This window comes from Panthera uncia, chromosome E1 (assembly GCF_023721935.1).
Source record: "Panthera uncia isolate 11264 chromosome E1, Puncia_PCG_1.0, whole genome shotgun sequence".
NCBI classification, from domain to species: Eukaryota; Metazoa; Chordata; class Mammalia; order Carnivora; family Felidae; genus Panthera; species Panthera uncia.
Window position 1 is genome coordinate 14352936 of NC_064814.1, and position 17349 is coordinate 14370284.

The 17349-nt window shown below is 39.8% G+C and overlaps 1 protein-coding gene across 2 annotated transcripts in view; it reads right to left on the reverse strand.

Moving 5' to 3' along the window:
- Positions 1 to 17349, reverse strand: part of NSF (N-ethylmaleimide sensitive factor, vesicle fusing ATPase) — a 147778-nt gene that overhangs the window by 15679 nt on the left and 114750 nt on the right. For both annotated transcript variants that reach the window (XM_049637588.1, XM_049637589.1), the window contains exons 16-17: positions 15199 to 15265; positions 13051 to 13130 (exon numbers count right to left, since the gene is read on the reverse strand). In XM_049637588.1, the coding sequence (XP_049493545.1) occupies positions 13051 to 13130; positions 15199 to 15265 (147 nt within the window). The remainder of the gene's footprint in view (positions 1 to 13050; positions 13131 to 15198; positions 15266 to 17349) is intronic.

Below are 17349 nucleotides of genomic sequence, written 5' to 3' on the forward strand. Positions count from 1 at the left end.
GTGCTGTAAGGACAGAGGACAATCAGGAGGGGAATTCATGATGCAGATTGGATATGAAATGAGAAACTTTACCCCAAATAATTTAAAATAATTACTATAGCAAGAGCAGACAACTTTGTGATATTACAGAATATTTCAGTACCAATATGTGAAAAAGACACTGAATCATCAGATTTTACACTTGGAGTCGCTCTTAAGCATTACCTCGTCTAAAGATTACGTAGTCCTCCCCTGGTTATTTTGTAGAGAAAACTGGGATGAGAGGCAAAGTGACCTGTCTGAAGCTTCTATACCCAGGCAGGGAGCTGAAGCTAGAGTTCAGGCCTCTTTGATATTCCCATTATCATGTGCATTGTTCTCATCTGTGTAATTTGTAACTCCTATCAGCAATGGCTGATCTCTTAATTATGAGTTAGGGAGATACATCACCTAGAAATTACGATCTTTGAGCTCTTGGGAGAAAAGTTTAAATTAAGCAAATAGAGTTGTACTGACCATGGTACAGTATTCTTAGTGCCAAAAGGAATAGTTTTGTAGACACTCTCTCTCATTAGAAACTGAACTAAGGGGCGCCCGGGTGGCTCAGTTGGTTAAATGACCAACTCTTGATTTTGGCTCAGGTCATTATCTCATAGTCGTGAGATCGAGTCCTGCATCGGGCTCTGCGTGAGTGTGGAGCTTGGGATTCTCTGTCTTGCTTCCCTCTCTGCCCCTCCCCTGCCTGCACGCACACACTCTCTCAAAATAAATAAATAAACTTAAAAAACAAAAAAACTGAACTAAGATGATCACTGATTACTTAGTGAATCCAAACTCTTCAGCCTTGCACCGACAGAAAATTTCCCTCCCTCTCTCAACTTTTAGTTTGATATGCCTTTGATATGCCTGTGACCTCTGTGCTCTCTAATCAGGTCAATTTTCTTCTTCCTTCTTATTTTTTTTTTAAGATTTCATTTTTTTGGAGTAACCTCTGCACACAATGTGGGGTTCAAACCTACAACTCCAAGATCAAGAGTTGTACACTCTACCAACTGAGCCAGCCAGGCGCCCCCTTCCTTTTCATTTAATTTCTATCTCTGTGATTTTTATTCTCAGCCTTCCTCTTTATTAAAATTCTTTCCAGAGTTTTCTACCAGTTTGTAATTATCTCTTAGGTCCAAGATATTTTAGAGAATGGATCGGTATGCCCAGTAACAGCACCTCACTTATCTGGAGGCCAATCCGCTAAGCAATTTCAGCTATCCAGAACACAGACAAGAACCAAGATATAAGCAAAAATACTCTAACTTCTGGGACCAAAACAAAACAAAACAAAACAAAGTGAGGTTCAAGTGACTCCGTGCTGCCAGTGCCAATTTATCCACTAGACACAGTGGGCACAGCAGCCACAGGGCCCATAAAACTTTGAAGGGCCCACAAAAATATTCAAAAAAAATTTTTTTTTTTTTTTTTTACATTCGAAGAAACAAAGAACTTTCAGGTCAAAGAAAAAAAACTTTTTTTACCATTTTATTTTTCAGTAATCTTTATACCCAATGTGGGGCTCAAACTCACAACCCTAAGCTGAAGAGTCACATGCTCTACCAACTGAGCCAGCCAGGCACCCCAGTAAAATGTTTTCAATACCAACAGTTGGAAAATAAAATACTGAACTTTTGTAATGAAGGAAGGGGCCCAGGTATAGTCACAGGAAAGCTCCTTCAGCTCTTGTGGCCTGGTTACCCTTACTTTATAAAACAACTCATGAGTCCTTGCGGTTGCCTTTTTTTAGTGCACAGCTGACCAGAAGCAGCAAATTAGAGAAGTGGGAACCATCAGAGGCAGGGCGCCTGACATAATTCAATGGGATTTAGAAACAGCTAACAGTAAAACCATTAAGAAACATGAAGAACAAGGAAAGGTACCAAAAAATAAAAACAAAACAAAACAGGGCACACTGGACCCATTTAATGACTACATGGGCAGAGTCTTATACATTCCAATAGTTCTTGCTGTTACTCGTGGTATTACTGACTCATGTGATTATGATTTGTAATGATGATCCTTATTCTTTACCATACTGTTTATTATACTTTGCTTCAGACACCAAACAGGTATGTAACAATTTTTTTCTCTTAAAAAAAGGCTAAAGTGGGGTACCTGAATGGCTTGGTTGGTTAATCGTCTGATTCTTGATTTCGGCTCAGGACATGATCTCTCAGTTCGTGGGATCGAGACCCACATCAGGCTCAACACTGACAGTGCGGAGCCTGCTTGGGATTCTCCTTCTCTCTCTCTCTCCTAACCACCCTTGCTCACATGCTCTCTCTCTCTCAAAACAAATGAATAAACTTTAAAAAAAAGGCTAAAGTATAACAATTGATATTTACAGAAGTTAAGCTTTAGCCATTTGGAAAAAAATAAAGCTTTTCATTTCTTATGAATTCCTATTCCTCTCTCCAGTGAAACTGAATATGCTATATGAAGCCTGAGATAAGTAATTGTACACAAAACATATCCTTAAATTTCCAAGTGTCAGTTAGTGTGTAAATAATAAAAATTTGCTAATTCTTGCATAGACACATCCTTCGCTGTCTCTCCCCATCGCTTCACAGCTGGAATTCCTTAGCAAGGCACAATGGCTCTGATAAATCTCCCTTCTACTCATCTTTCAAGACCAAGATCAAGAACTATTTGTGAAACATTTGCAGATTCTCTCAGGAAAACTGACTGTGCTTTCCTTTATATTCCACTGGAACCCACATAACTTACAAAAATTAACTAGATACATCATGTGTACACATCTTTCTCCCTCACTGGATACTGACATGGACACCCGTCAGCCTCGATTAGAAAAAGAGTACCCCTCCTAGGGGGATGAATTAGAAAGAAGCATGCCCCTACCCTAGGCCCATTCCCCAAAGCCCCAGCACCTTGTATGAGTAACTCTCAGGGTTAAGGCTGCCAGACAAAGCCCCAGGTATGCCCCAAACAAGTATATCTCATGCAGTGCTTGATATCTTTCTGAAATTCAAATTTACCTGGACGTCCTTTATTCTTGTCTACTAAATCCAGCAACCCTACTCAGGGCAGATGCAGCCCCACACCAGGGTGGATGGCTTAGTGAGCACAGTGTGGGCTGAATGTTAACCCTCAATTGTCACTTGACCTTGTACACAAACTGCACAACTGAACAGGTGGCCCTGGATTTGAAACTCTTTGAGGGCAGGTACAGTGTAGTGGCTCACTCATCCTTGTATTTCTACAGGTTGGAACAAATGTTTATGAAATGCACATCCTAGTGAAAGCATACAACCTGTGAAGTAATATTTCAAACCTGGCATGTCGAAAGAAATATTTTTGGATGGAAAAAAAACTTTCCATCTCCCTTCCGTGGAACATAATACAACTGTCACTGTCTATCTTAGTCAACCTTGGTCACATTGGCATTCCTGCATCGTAAGCTCTGACTGGAAGCAAAACACTGAGCGGTATGCCAGGTGGGTGTCCAAGGTCAACTGTGAGAGCCATGAGGCACCCTCACACTTGTCCTCTCAGAGACACAGGTGTCTTATACACCAGACCTTAAACCAGCCTTAAAAGAAAAAAAATAAGGTGGGGTGCCTGGGTGGCTCAGTTGGTTAAGCGTCCGACTTCAGCTCAGGTCATGATCTCACGGTTTGTGGGTTCGAGCCCCGTGTTGGGCTCTGTGCTGACAGCTCAGAGCCTGGAGCCTGCTTCAGATTCTGTGTCTCCTTCTCTCTCTCTGCCCCTCCCCAGCTTGCACTGTCTGTCTGTCTCTCTCCCTCTCTCAAAAATAAATAATACATTAAAAAAAATTTTTTTAAGAAAAAACAAGGTTAAAAAAAGTTGCATGTAGACGAGCTTAGAGACAAAGGTACATTCATTTAAGTGTTAGTTAAATGGCACATCAGTTGGAAAGATTGGAATTAAAGAGTTTTGACAGTTATATGCTGCTAGTTACAAATGAAAAAGAGCATACACATTTTTTCCTGATTATGAATAAATGCAGTGTTGAAATTTATAAAATACAGGAAATAAAGTAGAAAAAAATCACCTATAATCCTATCATCTAGGATAGAGTGGGTACTTTTCAGATGGAAAAATAATAGAACTTCCTTTGATTGCATTCTTTTAAAAATCACCCTTTTTGCGTATGTTTTAAAATGAACATCATCTTACAGAATAAGAGATGTATTAAATATTGGAAGGATGAGCTCAAACGCTATTTTGACTGGTAGGGGTATGCGTTCAGAAAGCTGAGGGGCCACTGAGACAAGGCAATCACAATAAACAATTTCGGCACACCTCCCCCGGTGCTTTCTCCTTTACGACTGAAAGCACACTCAGAGAGTAACTGAGGATTAAGTGAAAGGTGATTTGACAGTTATGTAGGAAGTTTCTGACCTAAGCCCAGTTAATACAGATAACGGGTCACTAGCTGGGTGGCCAGAATTTTCCATCTGACTTCTGTCACCTGGTGTCTCTCCCTGTCCTCCCTTCCCATTTTTGTTCCTCTTATTCTGGAAACTGCCCCCTTCTTCCACTCGCTCCGGGGCTAAGTAAGGCAGGCAGGGGCTGTAGGAGCAAGATGGCGGGCAGCTACGGGCCAAGAAAGCCGCTATGCTCTTTCTTGCCAGCATTTCTAGGGCTGGTTTCTTCAGCAGCAGCCACGTGGAGCCCAACTCCTTTGACATGAGTGGGTTGCTTTGTCGGTTTTATGTATTTTTTGTGTCAGGAAAGACAGGGTCAGAGTTTTCTTTGAGGTGAATAATACACTAACAACTGAGCTGTGCTTTGCGGTTTACAGAGAACTACAATAAACATTTATCATATTTCATTCTCACATCCTCAACCTCAGTATTATTATTGCTCCGATTCTAGAAAAGTGAACACTGAAGCTCAGAAGTGACTGGGTTCTAATTCAAGTCTCTGAATTCTAACTCCTGTGCTCTTATTTACACTGCCAATGCCAGTTCTGTGTGTAGTTAACGCCCACCACCTTCAAAATAGCCATTCAGTGAATATTATCATCCACATAGCCTAAATAGGGGAAGGAAGGAAGGAAGGAAGGAAGGAAGGAAGGAAGGAAGGAAGGAAGGCAGGCAGGCAAGCAAAGCAAAGCAAAGCAAAGCAAAGCAAAGCAAAGCAAAGCAAAGCAAAGGTGGGACTGTCTGGGGCCTTTCCTGTGGAAGCACTCTCTCCATTCCCCAGTGTGAGGTATAAGGAGGGCTGTCAAGAGGAAGATGTGGTTATAGACCAAGGAGTGATTTAAAAAGATCAAGACCTCGTTCCATCTATATCCCAATAACTATCAGGAATATTGATGGATTGTTCTGGACCTTTTGTAAGGTTCCCCTTAGTGGCTCTTCTCACCCAACATTGTCATGCCAGGTAGTAAGTAGAAAGCCCTAGGAAATCCCCAAAGATCAGTGTGCTTGTTTTAGGGACAAGAAGGTAGGAGAGACTCTGTGAAACACTGTTTTGTTCCACCTTGAGTTGGGAGAAAAGGGAGCTTTAGTCACAAGCAACAGGCGACTGCAGGGAAAGAGCCAGTATGTGGGCCAGTCCCTGGAGGCTGAGGATAAATGTAATAGGCAGTGTCCGTGGGGACCTCACAATGGCCAGAAGCCCTAGTCCTCCGTCTACTCCTTCCCAGCTGAGCCCTGACATTCCCGTCTCTATTTCATTCTTCCTTTTATAACAGGGGTCTTTAATTCCCAGACCAGAGCACTTAGGAAGCTTCTAATTCCAGCAAATGGGAGATAGGGAAGTAGGGGGTACTTGTTTTTTCCCCAGTACTGCACGTGAGGCAAGTTGTGCCTGGGCACTCCAAGTTGGAACCCTGAACTCACTCTCCATGAAAATCTGCTACAGAAAAATGGCTGCATTCTTTAGTTTTCCTGTCTTACAAGCTACAAAGATTCTGTGGACTATCTAAAGGTACCTCTATTCTTAAAACAAAACAAAACAAAAAAACAACAACCAGAAGATGTATTTCTAGTTCCATATAATAGTCTTCACAAAATACTAGACCCTCTAAGAACTTTGAAACAGCAACAAAACAGGAACAAACAGTATCTGAGATGTCAACCCTGGAGCCCCAACTAATGGGCATATTCAAAACAAGGACAGACATTCATTCCCTTTTTGAAGATGTTAGGAGAAGACTCTATAAGTCAATTCTTTACAAATGGCATGCTCTGTGGACAACAAAACATTCCTACTTTTCAGTAACTCCATGCTTTTTATAATAAAGCATTAATACCTTCTATCTGCGTAGTCCACAGGTTTACAGAGGACTTCACTATACATTATACTCTACACTAGTTGGCCCTCATTGGGGTAAGTAAAGCAGGGAGAATTACCTCCATTGCACAGACGAAGAAATAAACAAAGATATTAAGGGACTAGTTCAAAGTTGACTGAGCTAAGACTCCAACTTAGGTTTTCTGACTCCAACACAAAGAGGAAGTTCTGCAGAGGGGGTCGTCATAACAAGGTTCATGGCACCGTGGAATACTATGGTACTAAAATCAACACTTTCCTAACACCAATGTCATGTCACAATAATATATTTAAGGCGATGGGGCTAGACCTGAAGACATTCTGGCAGTGAGAGGCTATTGTCTCGACACCATTAGCAGTTTCCTGCTGATTAAACTTTAGATACTTAATTTTGAGTTAGCTGAAAATACTGTATATGTTTTATAATTTTTGTATTCATTAATGCCTATCATAGATGTGCTCTACCAAAAACCAAAACAAAATCCCGATTTTGAGAAACACGTATTTTAATGTATCTGTTTTAATTTATTTATTAACTTGATTTGATTTATTTTTAAGTAGGTTCCACACCCAACGTGGGGCTTGAACTCATGACCCTGAGATCAAGACTCGTATGCTCTATGCTCTACCGACTGAGCCAGCCAGGCGCCCCTGAAAACATGGTTTTATTCAGCAGATATCCGTAGCAACGCTTTATGAAAGGACTCGCCAAATGTCTTTCACTGTAATTTATGTACTTAAAATCATTCTACATACATATGTACTATATGTATATTCGATTTAAGCAAAGTATAGGCAATTTTATAAAATACAGTAGCCATTTAATATCACTGACTTAATAAATGGAAAAACTGGGCCACTAAGTTGTCAACCATCATACAGCTTTTCTTCAACAAAGAAGTCCAAAGCACGAGTCACCACATCGGTGATTACAATGATGTGTCTGGCAAAATGACTACACCTCTTTCCTAAAGTGGTTATACATCTTACTGAGTCATATTGTAGTCATTAGCCAGAGTTAATTTTGAACAGATAGATGGGGAGATACTCATGTTGGGGCCTGCACGATTTGGAGTCTCTTCCATTATCTGCTTATTTTGCTGAAGAAACCCAAAGCCTGAAGAGTTGCTTAATGTTACCAAGACTTCCTAATACCATGTCTGAAGTAAGACCGCGCTCAGATGTCGTGTAAGGATTACACGAAAGGCAATCTTGTCTAGAGACCGGTGATGTCAAAACGAAATCCACGGGACACACAAATAACGCCCGCTCGAGTTCCCACCAGCAGCTCTCAACAGTTTCTTACTGGTTTACACGCGATGCCTGTCCCAGCTCTAAATCCTCCTTCTTTCGTATTCGGTAACATCCCCAAGTGCCAGAGCAGCGAGGGAGTTATTTTTACCTTCAACAACTTTGTATTTTAACTAAAACTCTAATAACAACCATGAGGTCTGAATTCTACTTCAGTAATATTGCTATGAATTTGGAGTGATCTTCTCTTACAGGAGTTCACCGTTGCCAAAGAGTTTTCCAACCGGTATGCCGCAAACAGGTTAAGGGTGGACTCAGACGTCAATTCTCGTCAGCCCTGGGGAAGGCTGGGTGGCCTTGGGGTGGCTGCATCCACTGACCCACGGGCCTCCTTAGATGTGACCATTTTCTCTATGCCACTACATGAAAAAGGTTGGGCAGCACCGGAACTCACAGAGGCATGGTTCTCCATAGATTACAAGGCCATTCTGGTAGACACAGATGCCGTCTTCCAAACTGATTCCCCCCAAATGTCAAGTAAACTGAGCACTGAAGCAGTCAGGTTAATGGGCTTAACTACTCCCGCACTTGAGGAAACTGGGAAGTCCTGTCATTTTACAGCTTGAGGAGTTCCTCTGCAGGCACTTGATTTTGTCTCTCGAAAGGAAGAAAAGGTGCCAGAAGAGATCTGTGAGGAAAATAATAAAGCCGTCGGTGCTGCAGGTTGCGGGAAGATTTACCTGGCCTTACGGCTTTGCTACTGCTTCTTCCTCGACATTAAGACTAAGGCTTTTCATCCTCCTGATCTTGAAAAGCACATTCCCCTCAACTTCCATAAATCCGCAGAACCTGAAAAGAGCCCCAGTGTCACCGAGTAAAAGAGGCGGCTTTAGGAATCTCACTGGAAGGAGGGGTGTCTTCAAGCCTCTCACTGCTAAGCCGGACATTTCCTAACACTGGACAAATTGTACATCCAGCTCAGGGAGGGTGAACTGCAGTGGTCTTTTACCCTCCGAGCCAATTGTTAGCTTTTCACGGGAATCAGCAGGGAAGCACATGTGAAGCCTCTGTGGTGCCGGTGAGCGCCCCCGTGCCTTGTGTGACTCTGCATGTAGATGAAGCAGGCCGGGGGCTTTCTGAGCCGCGGCCGCTGAGTTCTCAGAGCAGCGCTTTTCTCCGGCGTGGCTCCCTGCTGGGACAGCCCTTTTCAGTCCTCTACCCCCCCTCGATCTCTTCTCCTGCACAACACAGGGAAACTTGATTGAAATAAAGACCTAGGGAACATGTTTTATTTTCTCCTGTTCAATCCATTTTAGAAAAGCTTTTAATTGGTTTTAAAAAGATGCTAAACAAAATGTGATGATGTTTTTCAGTCTTCACGAACTACAGATACCACTTTTTATACTTTCAAAGGGCTAATAAATCAATCATGAAATTAACTCTCCAGCTAAATTTAAAGCAAACCCACTGAATACCGGGTTCATTAAAAATCTATGCATTTACTTAGAAAAATTTAAAATTCAAAGAAAATTATCCTGGTAACTGAAATCTGACTTGAATTTTTAGTCCTACACTGAAAATCCAAGACCAAAGCAATCACAAAGGGGAAAAAAGAAGGCTTGTGAACCAGTTTTAATAAGCCAATTTACAACGAGGAGGGGTGTGGGGGGAGGGGAGGAGGAGAAAAGAGAATATCTTGATACATAACAACATAGTGCCCCTGAAGGGATTCTTTTATTTGAGCATGTGCACACATGCACACATAATTTTTCTACGTGAAAGCTGGAATCACAACAAATGCGATATTAAGAATTCTGTGGCTGATATGATTACTATATTGTATACACGTACAGTTCCTCTTTTTAAAGAAAAATGCCTTCAACTTTTCTGTTTTGACAGTGATACAAATAACTAAGAGTTTTCTACTGCCCTAGGTGGCTCTGCGACCCTCAGATTCATGCGCTTTTAATATTTAACTGAAAACACCTGAAAAACCTACATGGCTGACGGTCCGGTGGAGTGAATGCTTCCACTGTAGAAAGACGAACCTTCTCGACACCGGACCACAGCCTGAAATTTTTCCCTGAATTCTCCTGAGAGAATATAAACTGACTTAAAAAGCAAGGTGGTGCAGAGACAGCATATTTTCATTTTGTCAAATGTATGCCAACTAGAAATACTGGACACAGTAACTCCTTCTGCCACTGGTTCACGTAAGCAGCAGGCCACCATCTATCAGGCCGGGTCAGAGTCACCCAATCCTGATTCGGGACGGGCTGGTATTCCTTAAAAGAGAATCCCTGCCATTTCCAATCACTAAGGCGACCAGATCTATCTTTGACTTCTTACATATTCCTATACCCTTCCTTTGCGGCCCTTAGATAAATTAGTTCTACATCCCTTTTGAATGATCCAATCCCTGTTTCTAAGACTTCCCCCAAGCCGGACCATGTACTTTGGATGCTCACTTCTTGCTTCTAGCTCCCCCATAACCCTCCTTTCATCAATTAGGTAGCTTCAGCAACCGCTTTTTTTAAGTGCCTCTTTTATTGAGATGTGAGTCACATAACACACAAGTCGCTGAGGTAAAGTGTACAATTCGATGGTTTTTAGGGTTTTTTGCGGATATGTGCAACCATCACCATGATCAATTTTAGAACATGTGAAACACCCCGAGAAACCCCATACCCGTTAGCAGTCACCTCTCATTCTCCCTATCCACCCTTCTCAGTCCTAGGCAACCATGAGTCTACAGATTTCTGACTCTACAGATTTGCTAATCCTGGACATGTCATACAGACGGCGTCAAACGATATGTGGTCTTTTGTGACTGGCTTCTTTTGGTTAGCATGTTTTCAAAGTTCATCCATGTGACAGCACGTGTCAGGACGTCATTCCTTTTTATTGCTGAATGATATTCCACTGTATCCATATACCATATAGCACATTTTATCTGTGAACATCTAGGTTGTGTCCGCTCTTTGGCTATTATGGATAACGTTGCTATGAGCGTATCTACAAGCTTTCATGTGGACATAATATTTTCATTTCTTTGGGGTGTATACCTAAATTGTTGCGTCGTAGGGTATCTCTCACCTTTTGAGGAACTAGACCCAAAGGCTGCACAATTTTTATACTCCTATCAGCAGTGTATAAGGGTTCCAATTTCTCCAAAGGCACAGCAACACTTGTTACTATCTGACTTTCTGGCTGTAGCCATCCTGGTAGGTATGAAGTGGTATCTCACTGAGGCTCTGATTTTCATTTCCCTGATGGCTAAGGATGCTGACTATCTTTTCATGTGCTTATTGGTCATTTGAAATTTATTTATTTTTGAATGTTTTCACTTTAATCATACCTCGACAAATATACATTACAGTACAAAATAAAATACTTAAGCCCACCAAAATGAGGGGACATGCAAAAAATACCTTTAGAAGTAAGTTATCTAGGGGCACATGGGTGGCTCAGTCAGTTGAGCATCTGACTCTTTTTTTTTTTTTTTTTTGGTTCAGGTCATGACCTCACAGTTCGTGAGTTCAAATCCTGCATTGGACTCTGCACTGACAGTGTGGAGTCTGCTTGGGATTCTCTCTGTCCCTCTCTCTCTGTCCCTCCCTCGCTCTCTTTCTCTCTCTCAGAAAAAGTAAATAAACTTTAAAAAAAGTTAAAAAGAAAAGAAGTTATCTATGTTTTTTGTTGAATAAGTTATTCATGAAGTACATCTGTACCAGATGTTAAGATTTAAAAACATTAGATAATGTTCCTTTCCTCAAGAATTTTACAATTATTTTTATAAAATGGAAAGTTATTACTAAGTCTTTAAAGTGTTGTCTTTTTTTTTTAATATGTCCTATTTTATTTCTACTGGGATCTATTTTGGATTACAAATAATAATTTGTATTCTCAACTAAGGTAGGTCTCTCTTTTTAAATGAATGTGTTTAACAGTGTAAAGGACAAGCGGTTTAAAAAATACCATTAAAAAATTATTCTTCCTTCTCCTAAAAACTGAATAAGATACACATTTAAATGCCTGGAGAGTCTCCCAATCTAGTAATTTTTAAATGCTATTTCATAAGAAAGGATTCTTTTTGTAGGTGATATACATGGTGATTCGGGGATATATCCTTTGTCAGCAATTTTAGCTGTATCTATTTACATACTTATTGAAGGAATCAGAAAAGGGAAAAATATACTCACTTCTCTACCTTTACTATGAGCTAAAACTTCAATTACTGGGAATGATAGTTTATGGAAAAATGATTACAAAATCCTTACAGTCCATGTACGTGGTAAATTTTCAAGGTTGTTGTACCTTCTGTTTCTTTTAACTATTCTAGAAGTACAAAAAAACAAAAAATCTTAGAAAATCAAGACAAGTCAATCACTTAGTTCTGACACACACACACACACACACACACACACACACACACACACACACTTTTAACTGTTAAATTAAAAAGTAGAGGGGCGCCTGGGTGGCACAGTCGGTTAAGCGTCCGACTTCAGCCAGGTCACGATCTCGCGGTCTGTGAGTTCGAGCCCCGCGTCGGGCTCTGGGCTGATGGCTCGGAGCCTGGAGCCTGTTTCCGATTCTGTGTCTCCCTCTCTCTCTGCCCCTCCCCCGTTCATGCTCTGTCTCTATCTATCCCAAAAATAAAAAAAAAAAAAGTAGATTCACCAACTTAACATTAAATATTTTCCATGTAACTTAGTTAGAATCTCTAACTTCAAATACCAGATTCCCATACAGACATTAAGATGTTTTTCAACTTACTGCTTAACCCCTTTGTATCTGCTTTTGTCTGGCATTTCTTCAAGGTCACAGTATATAAAATCAGTCAAGAGAATTTGGGTCTTGTGTCATAGCCAAACATGCTCTGGAAGCCTCTACATAATTAACATATTTAACCAACCCTTGTAGATTAGTTTTAAATGTGTTAAGTTATCAAAATCACCAGTCTCCAATAGCAGCATCAGTAAAAATACAACCACATGAACAAAGATCCTGGCTACAAACTCCCTACTCAAAAGTGCCACGTGACACAAGAGAAACAATTCAAGCTTAACTGTAAAAATTTTTAAAAAGAAAAGAAGAAAAATCTGCCTATGGGAAATGAATTTTCCCAAATACAAATTCTTAGGAAAACCTAGGAAATGATAAATGAAACAAACGGAAACATGCATTTAATCCCTCCTACACGAATATCATAGTCTTTCAAGGGAGAGGGAGGCAGGGAGGGATGTGTAATATGGGGGGGAATTTATAGCACAACAAGAACAGAACACCAATCGAAACTAGGATTTTGAGATCTTCAGAAAAGGACACTTCTCTGTTAAGAAAATCATTTACCTTCAAATCGAAGGCCAAACCAGAGGATTTTGCAAAAGCCCCTCAACAACAGAATTTTATATGTTTATGGTCGCTTGCTTATTTGCCAGCTCATTCGCACCATTATGTGCAGTCTACTGGAAAAACTCTGTGAAAGGTTCCTTATATTATTTTTACCTGAGGAGGTGCCTTTTTCAGTAACACGAGAAGAGCCTGTAATACCAGATTAGAAAATCGAGGGCCAATGGGGACATAATCTGGAAGAGAAATATTGCTCTGTTTTAGGGATTCAATACATATATGCACATATTCCAAACATTCAGATTTTTCTGCATCGAGAATAAACACAGCCCCAAGTAACTGTCAGGCAACTAATGATAATTAGAAAAAAATATCTCCAATAACTTAAATGCTTAAAACATTATGTAAGAACTCTCACCCATACATTTTTTTAAAAAAGCTTCTAAATATCCATTTTGAGTTCAGGTAGACATTTTTTTTTTTTTTTAAATATTCAGAGACAGAGACATTCTTTTTAAGGGAGAAGAAAAAACCCCAGATATATTTACTAAGCATTTCCAGAAAATTACCACAAACCACAGTAGTATAGTAAGCCTGCAGCAACAAAACATACCAGAAAACGGGTAGCGGGGGGCTGGGGGGGGGGGGAGATGGCAAATAATAACGTAAGTAAGATACTTCAAAATGACTGAAATGATGATAGAGCCACTAAGACTGGTCCTCAGATGGGGAAGAACAGAGAACTTTCTACAACTTTCTGTTAAACTTCTACTAATCTTTCAAGATTCAGCATGAATGCTACCTCCTCAGCTTTCTCTGTATTGTGCTTAGAACGACCTTCAGGCATTAGCCCTCTGAAGTCAAAAGTGATCTTTCCCTTTTCTGAATATCCAGAACATATGGCACATTCTACTTTGCATTCGTTTTCCCCAATATATGTTATAGCGACGGCATCTTATTTTTTGAGACCCTACTAATTTTAGCCCGTAGTAAGGGCTCAGCTTACTTGTCGAATAAATGAACAAACAAGTACAGATAATAACTATTCATACAAGTGAAAATATACTCAGAGGGCACACATTCCTGACACAGTAGTGTTGCTATGACCACACATCTCAATTGTGTTTAGATAAAGGAATTTACACAGAGCTATGAGTTTGTGCTTAAAAGCTTTTAAAGAAATAATCCTATAAACTGGGCCGAAATGTATCAAAAATAGCAGACCAAAACCCCAGGGTCACTAAATAAAACTACCAAATTAAGAAGACCTCAGATACACCTTTATATATAAAGGTATGTCTTTGCTTTATAACCAACATTGCCTTAAGAAACAAGAAAATAAATAACAGAGGGTTAAAGCAAGTCTTAAAATCATGAGGAAAATTTGGTAAGTACAGTTTCGCTGGAATCGTTACTACACCATTTTGGATGGCTTGAGAAGGGATTACTCAGGTGTTGGGTAGTACCTTAAGAAGTTTATGAAGTCACCATGTGGGTTCCACTTCAGTACAGTTATCACAGCATCCTGAGTGACTATTATAATGCACTTATTCCAGATTTATCTAATATTTGCAATGAAATAAAATGTAAGAAACAACACTTTTCTGGCATTTACTGGGGGATTACTACACCTTATGAACTGTGTGCAGGGACTGTCTTATTCATTTCTGTATCCTGTAGGAGAGCATTTAAGCAAAGGAGATGTTTACTCAATATTCTTAAGAATTACTATAGAACTATAGAACACTTTTAACTTTCAGAATGTTTTCAACATATTTATCCTATTTTTGTCTTCACGATTACTCCATGGGATGAGTGAGGAAGGAGACACTGTCTCTGTTTTATAAGAACGGACACTGAGGTACAAGGCACTCGGAGCTTATCCCCAAGTGTTATTTCACCCCATTCATATGCCCCTCCTCCCTTACTTAGTTCTGTCAAAGTTCCTAAGTGGAAACTCTGGGGTACGGATGGGTAACTCAGAGGTACCAAACAGCAAATATATCCATCAATGGAAATTACTAACCGCTTATTATGGGCAGGGAACTCTGTGGAAGAAACAAAATAATATGAGGTATGGGCCCTTATGGGAAAGCAGTTGACAATGGAGTTATGGTCATAAGGCATATTTAACATGAAAACCATCACTGACTTCGCATATAAGAACATAGTTCTTTGTAAGACAAAGAAAAGTAATTCTATTGCTCTATAGTTTACAGATACCCATTATTTTTCTCTTGTTATTTGCAAGACATTAGTGTAATGTGGCAAAGATAGTACAATGGCAAAAGTTATGTGACTCACCAAGCAGTCTCTCAATGTCATCTACAACCACACAACTAAGCTGGGATTTGTATGCATCATCAAAGATCTGGAAGAAAGCAAAACCATTTATTATCTCGCTGCTCTCCATAATTATGACAATATCCACAAAGATAAAATTTACTTAATTCTTGAGCAATGCCTAAACAAAGCACAGTATAACACCAATATTTCAGACTCTACTACATTAGAATTTAACAGACAATGGGATTTTAAAACTAAGAGTTCTTGCCATTTAAAAATGAGGAAATTGAGGCCCAAAGCAGTTAAATGACTTGCTCAAGATGACACAACTGGATCACAGCTGAGCAAGAAGTAGGGTGACGCTATTTTCAGCCCCACGAGCTGGATGTGTCACACACAGGCATGCTGAGGAATGCTGGTCATTAATCAACTGGCAAATCTCATCAAATTATCACAACGGTCTCTCCTATGTCAGGAGCATGACTTCAGTGTTGTGACTCAAGAGCTAGACGGAGCCACAAGGGATGCATAGAATAAAACTAAGTGTCATTTTATTATCTATAAGAGTTGTGGCCCTGGCTAAGCAAGAATAACACTGAAAGAATCCTGTTCACTCAAATCAGACCATGGTCTGATGGTTAAAATGTTTACAGAAGAGTTAAAGTTGGTTATAAAGGATCAGATAGATGTATCTTCAGAACCAGACAAAAGATAACAGTACATTGTCTTAAGGCAGTAAAAGAAATGCAAATTAAAGCAAGCAGTAAAGGAAATCGTTATATCCTCACAAGGATGTAGCAATTTCAAGCCAGACAGAAGATTTAATTTACATGTAAGTTGAATGTAAGTGCCCAAGGCCTTGAGACCAGGCTTTTCATAAATGTGGGCGTTCCTATTCTAGCGACTGTAACTGGGGTTCAGGGCATCTCACAGATGTCATCTGTAAGAAGTAATTCCTGCATCCCAGCCCGGTCCTTCTGGTTGGTAAATAACCTCAATGCACCAAGATGGTAGCCACCCCTCCACCCATCTTGCTTGGGGTAGAATATTCCTTAGTGGTTATCTTTTAACCATAGATAACTAAGTATTAGCTACAGAAACAAAGTAAATCAAAGCCTTCCATATTAATATTTTTCATATCAAATTTGAAGACAACTTGTGTATACTTGGTCTCTAAAGTAACAGTTAAGAACATTTACCGTATGAAGATCAGATTAGCCTTGCTAGTTCCATTTAAAATACACAATTGGATAATTCATTTTTATAAACTTTTACATTGGAAGGTAAGAGATAACTTAAATACCCTTTCATATAGTAAAGATAATCTAAGGCTCACCATACTTTTATTATTAGTTGTATTTTAACTTATCATTAAGTAAATATAATTACTTTGAAACTCAATGTTTTGTTAGACAAACAACTGAAGTACTTCAAAGAGAAAACAAAATACTTTAAATGGGTAAATATAATTTAAAATATTAAAAGAAATTTAGTTAAGTTGTAAAAGTCCCCTTTAAAGGAATTGCTAAATTTCACTAGACTTACAAATAGAATAAGATAGAATAAGAGATGTAACTGAACTTTTTTTAAAGTTTGTTTTCAGGAAGCCTTGGTGGCTCAGTCAGGTAAGCGTCTGACTTCAACTCAGGTCATGATCTCATGGTTCGTGGGCTCAAGCCCCATGTCGGACTCTGTACTGAAAGCTCGGAGCCTGGAACCTGCTTCAGATTCTGTGTCTCCCTCTCTCTCTCTGCCGCTCCCCTACTTGTGCTCTCTCTCTGTCTCTCAAAAATAAATAAACGTTAAAAAAAAGTTTGTTTTGTGTTGAAAAACTAGGTTTTAAATTACAAAATTTTAGTATGCTGACTTTTCTTTTTTTTAAAGTTAGCTTTGTTTGTTTAATAGAGAGCGTGAGCAGGAGAGGGGCAAAGAGAGAGAGAGAGAGAGAGAATATCCCAAGCAGGCTCTGTGCTGCCAGCACAGAGCCCAATGCGGGGCTAGAACTCACAAACTGTGAGATCATGACCTGAGCCAAAATCAAGAGTTGGATGCTCAACCAGTCGACTAAGCCACCCAGGCACCCCGACTTTTCATTCTTTAAGCCTCAAATTAGCTCTACACGGTCATTTTTATGCTCAAAAGTCACCCTCAAAGATGTAAAACAAAAAC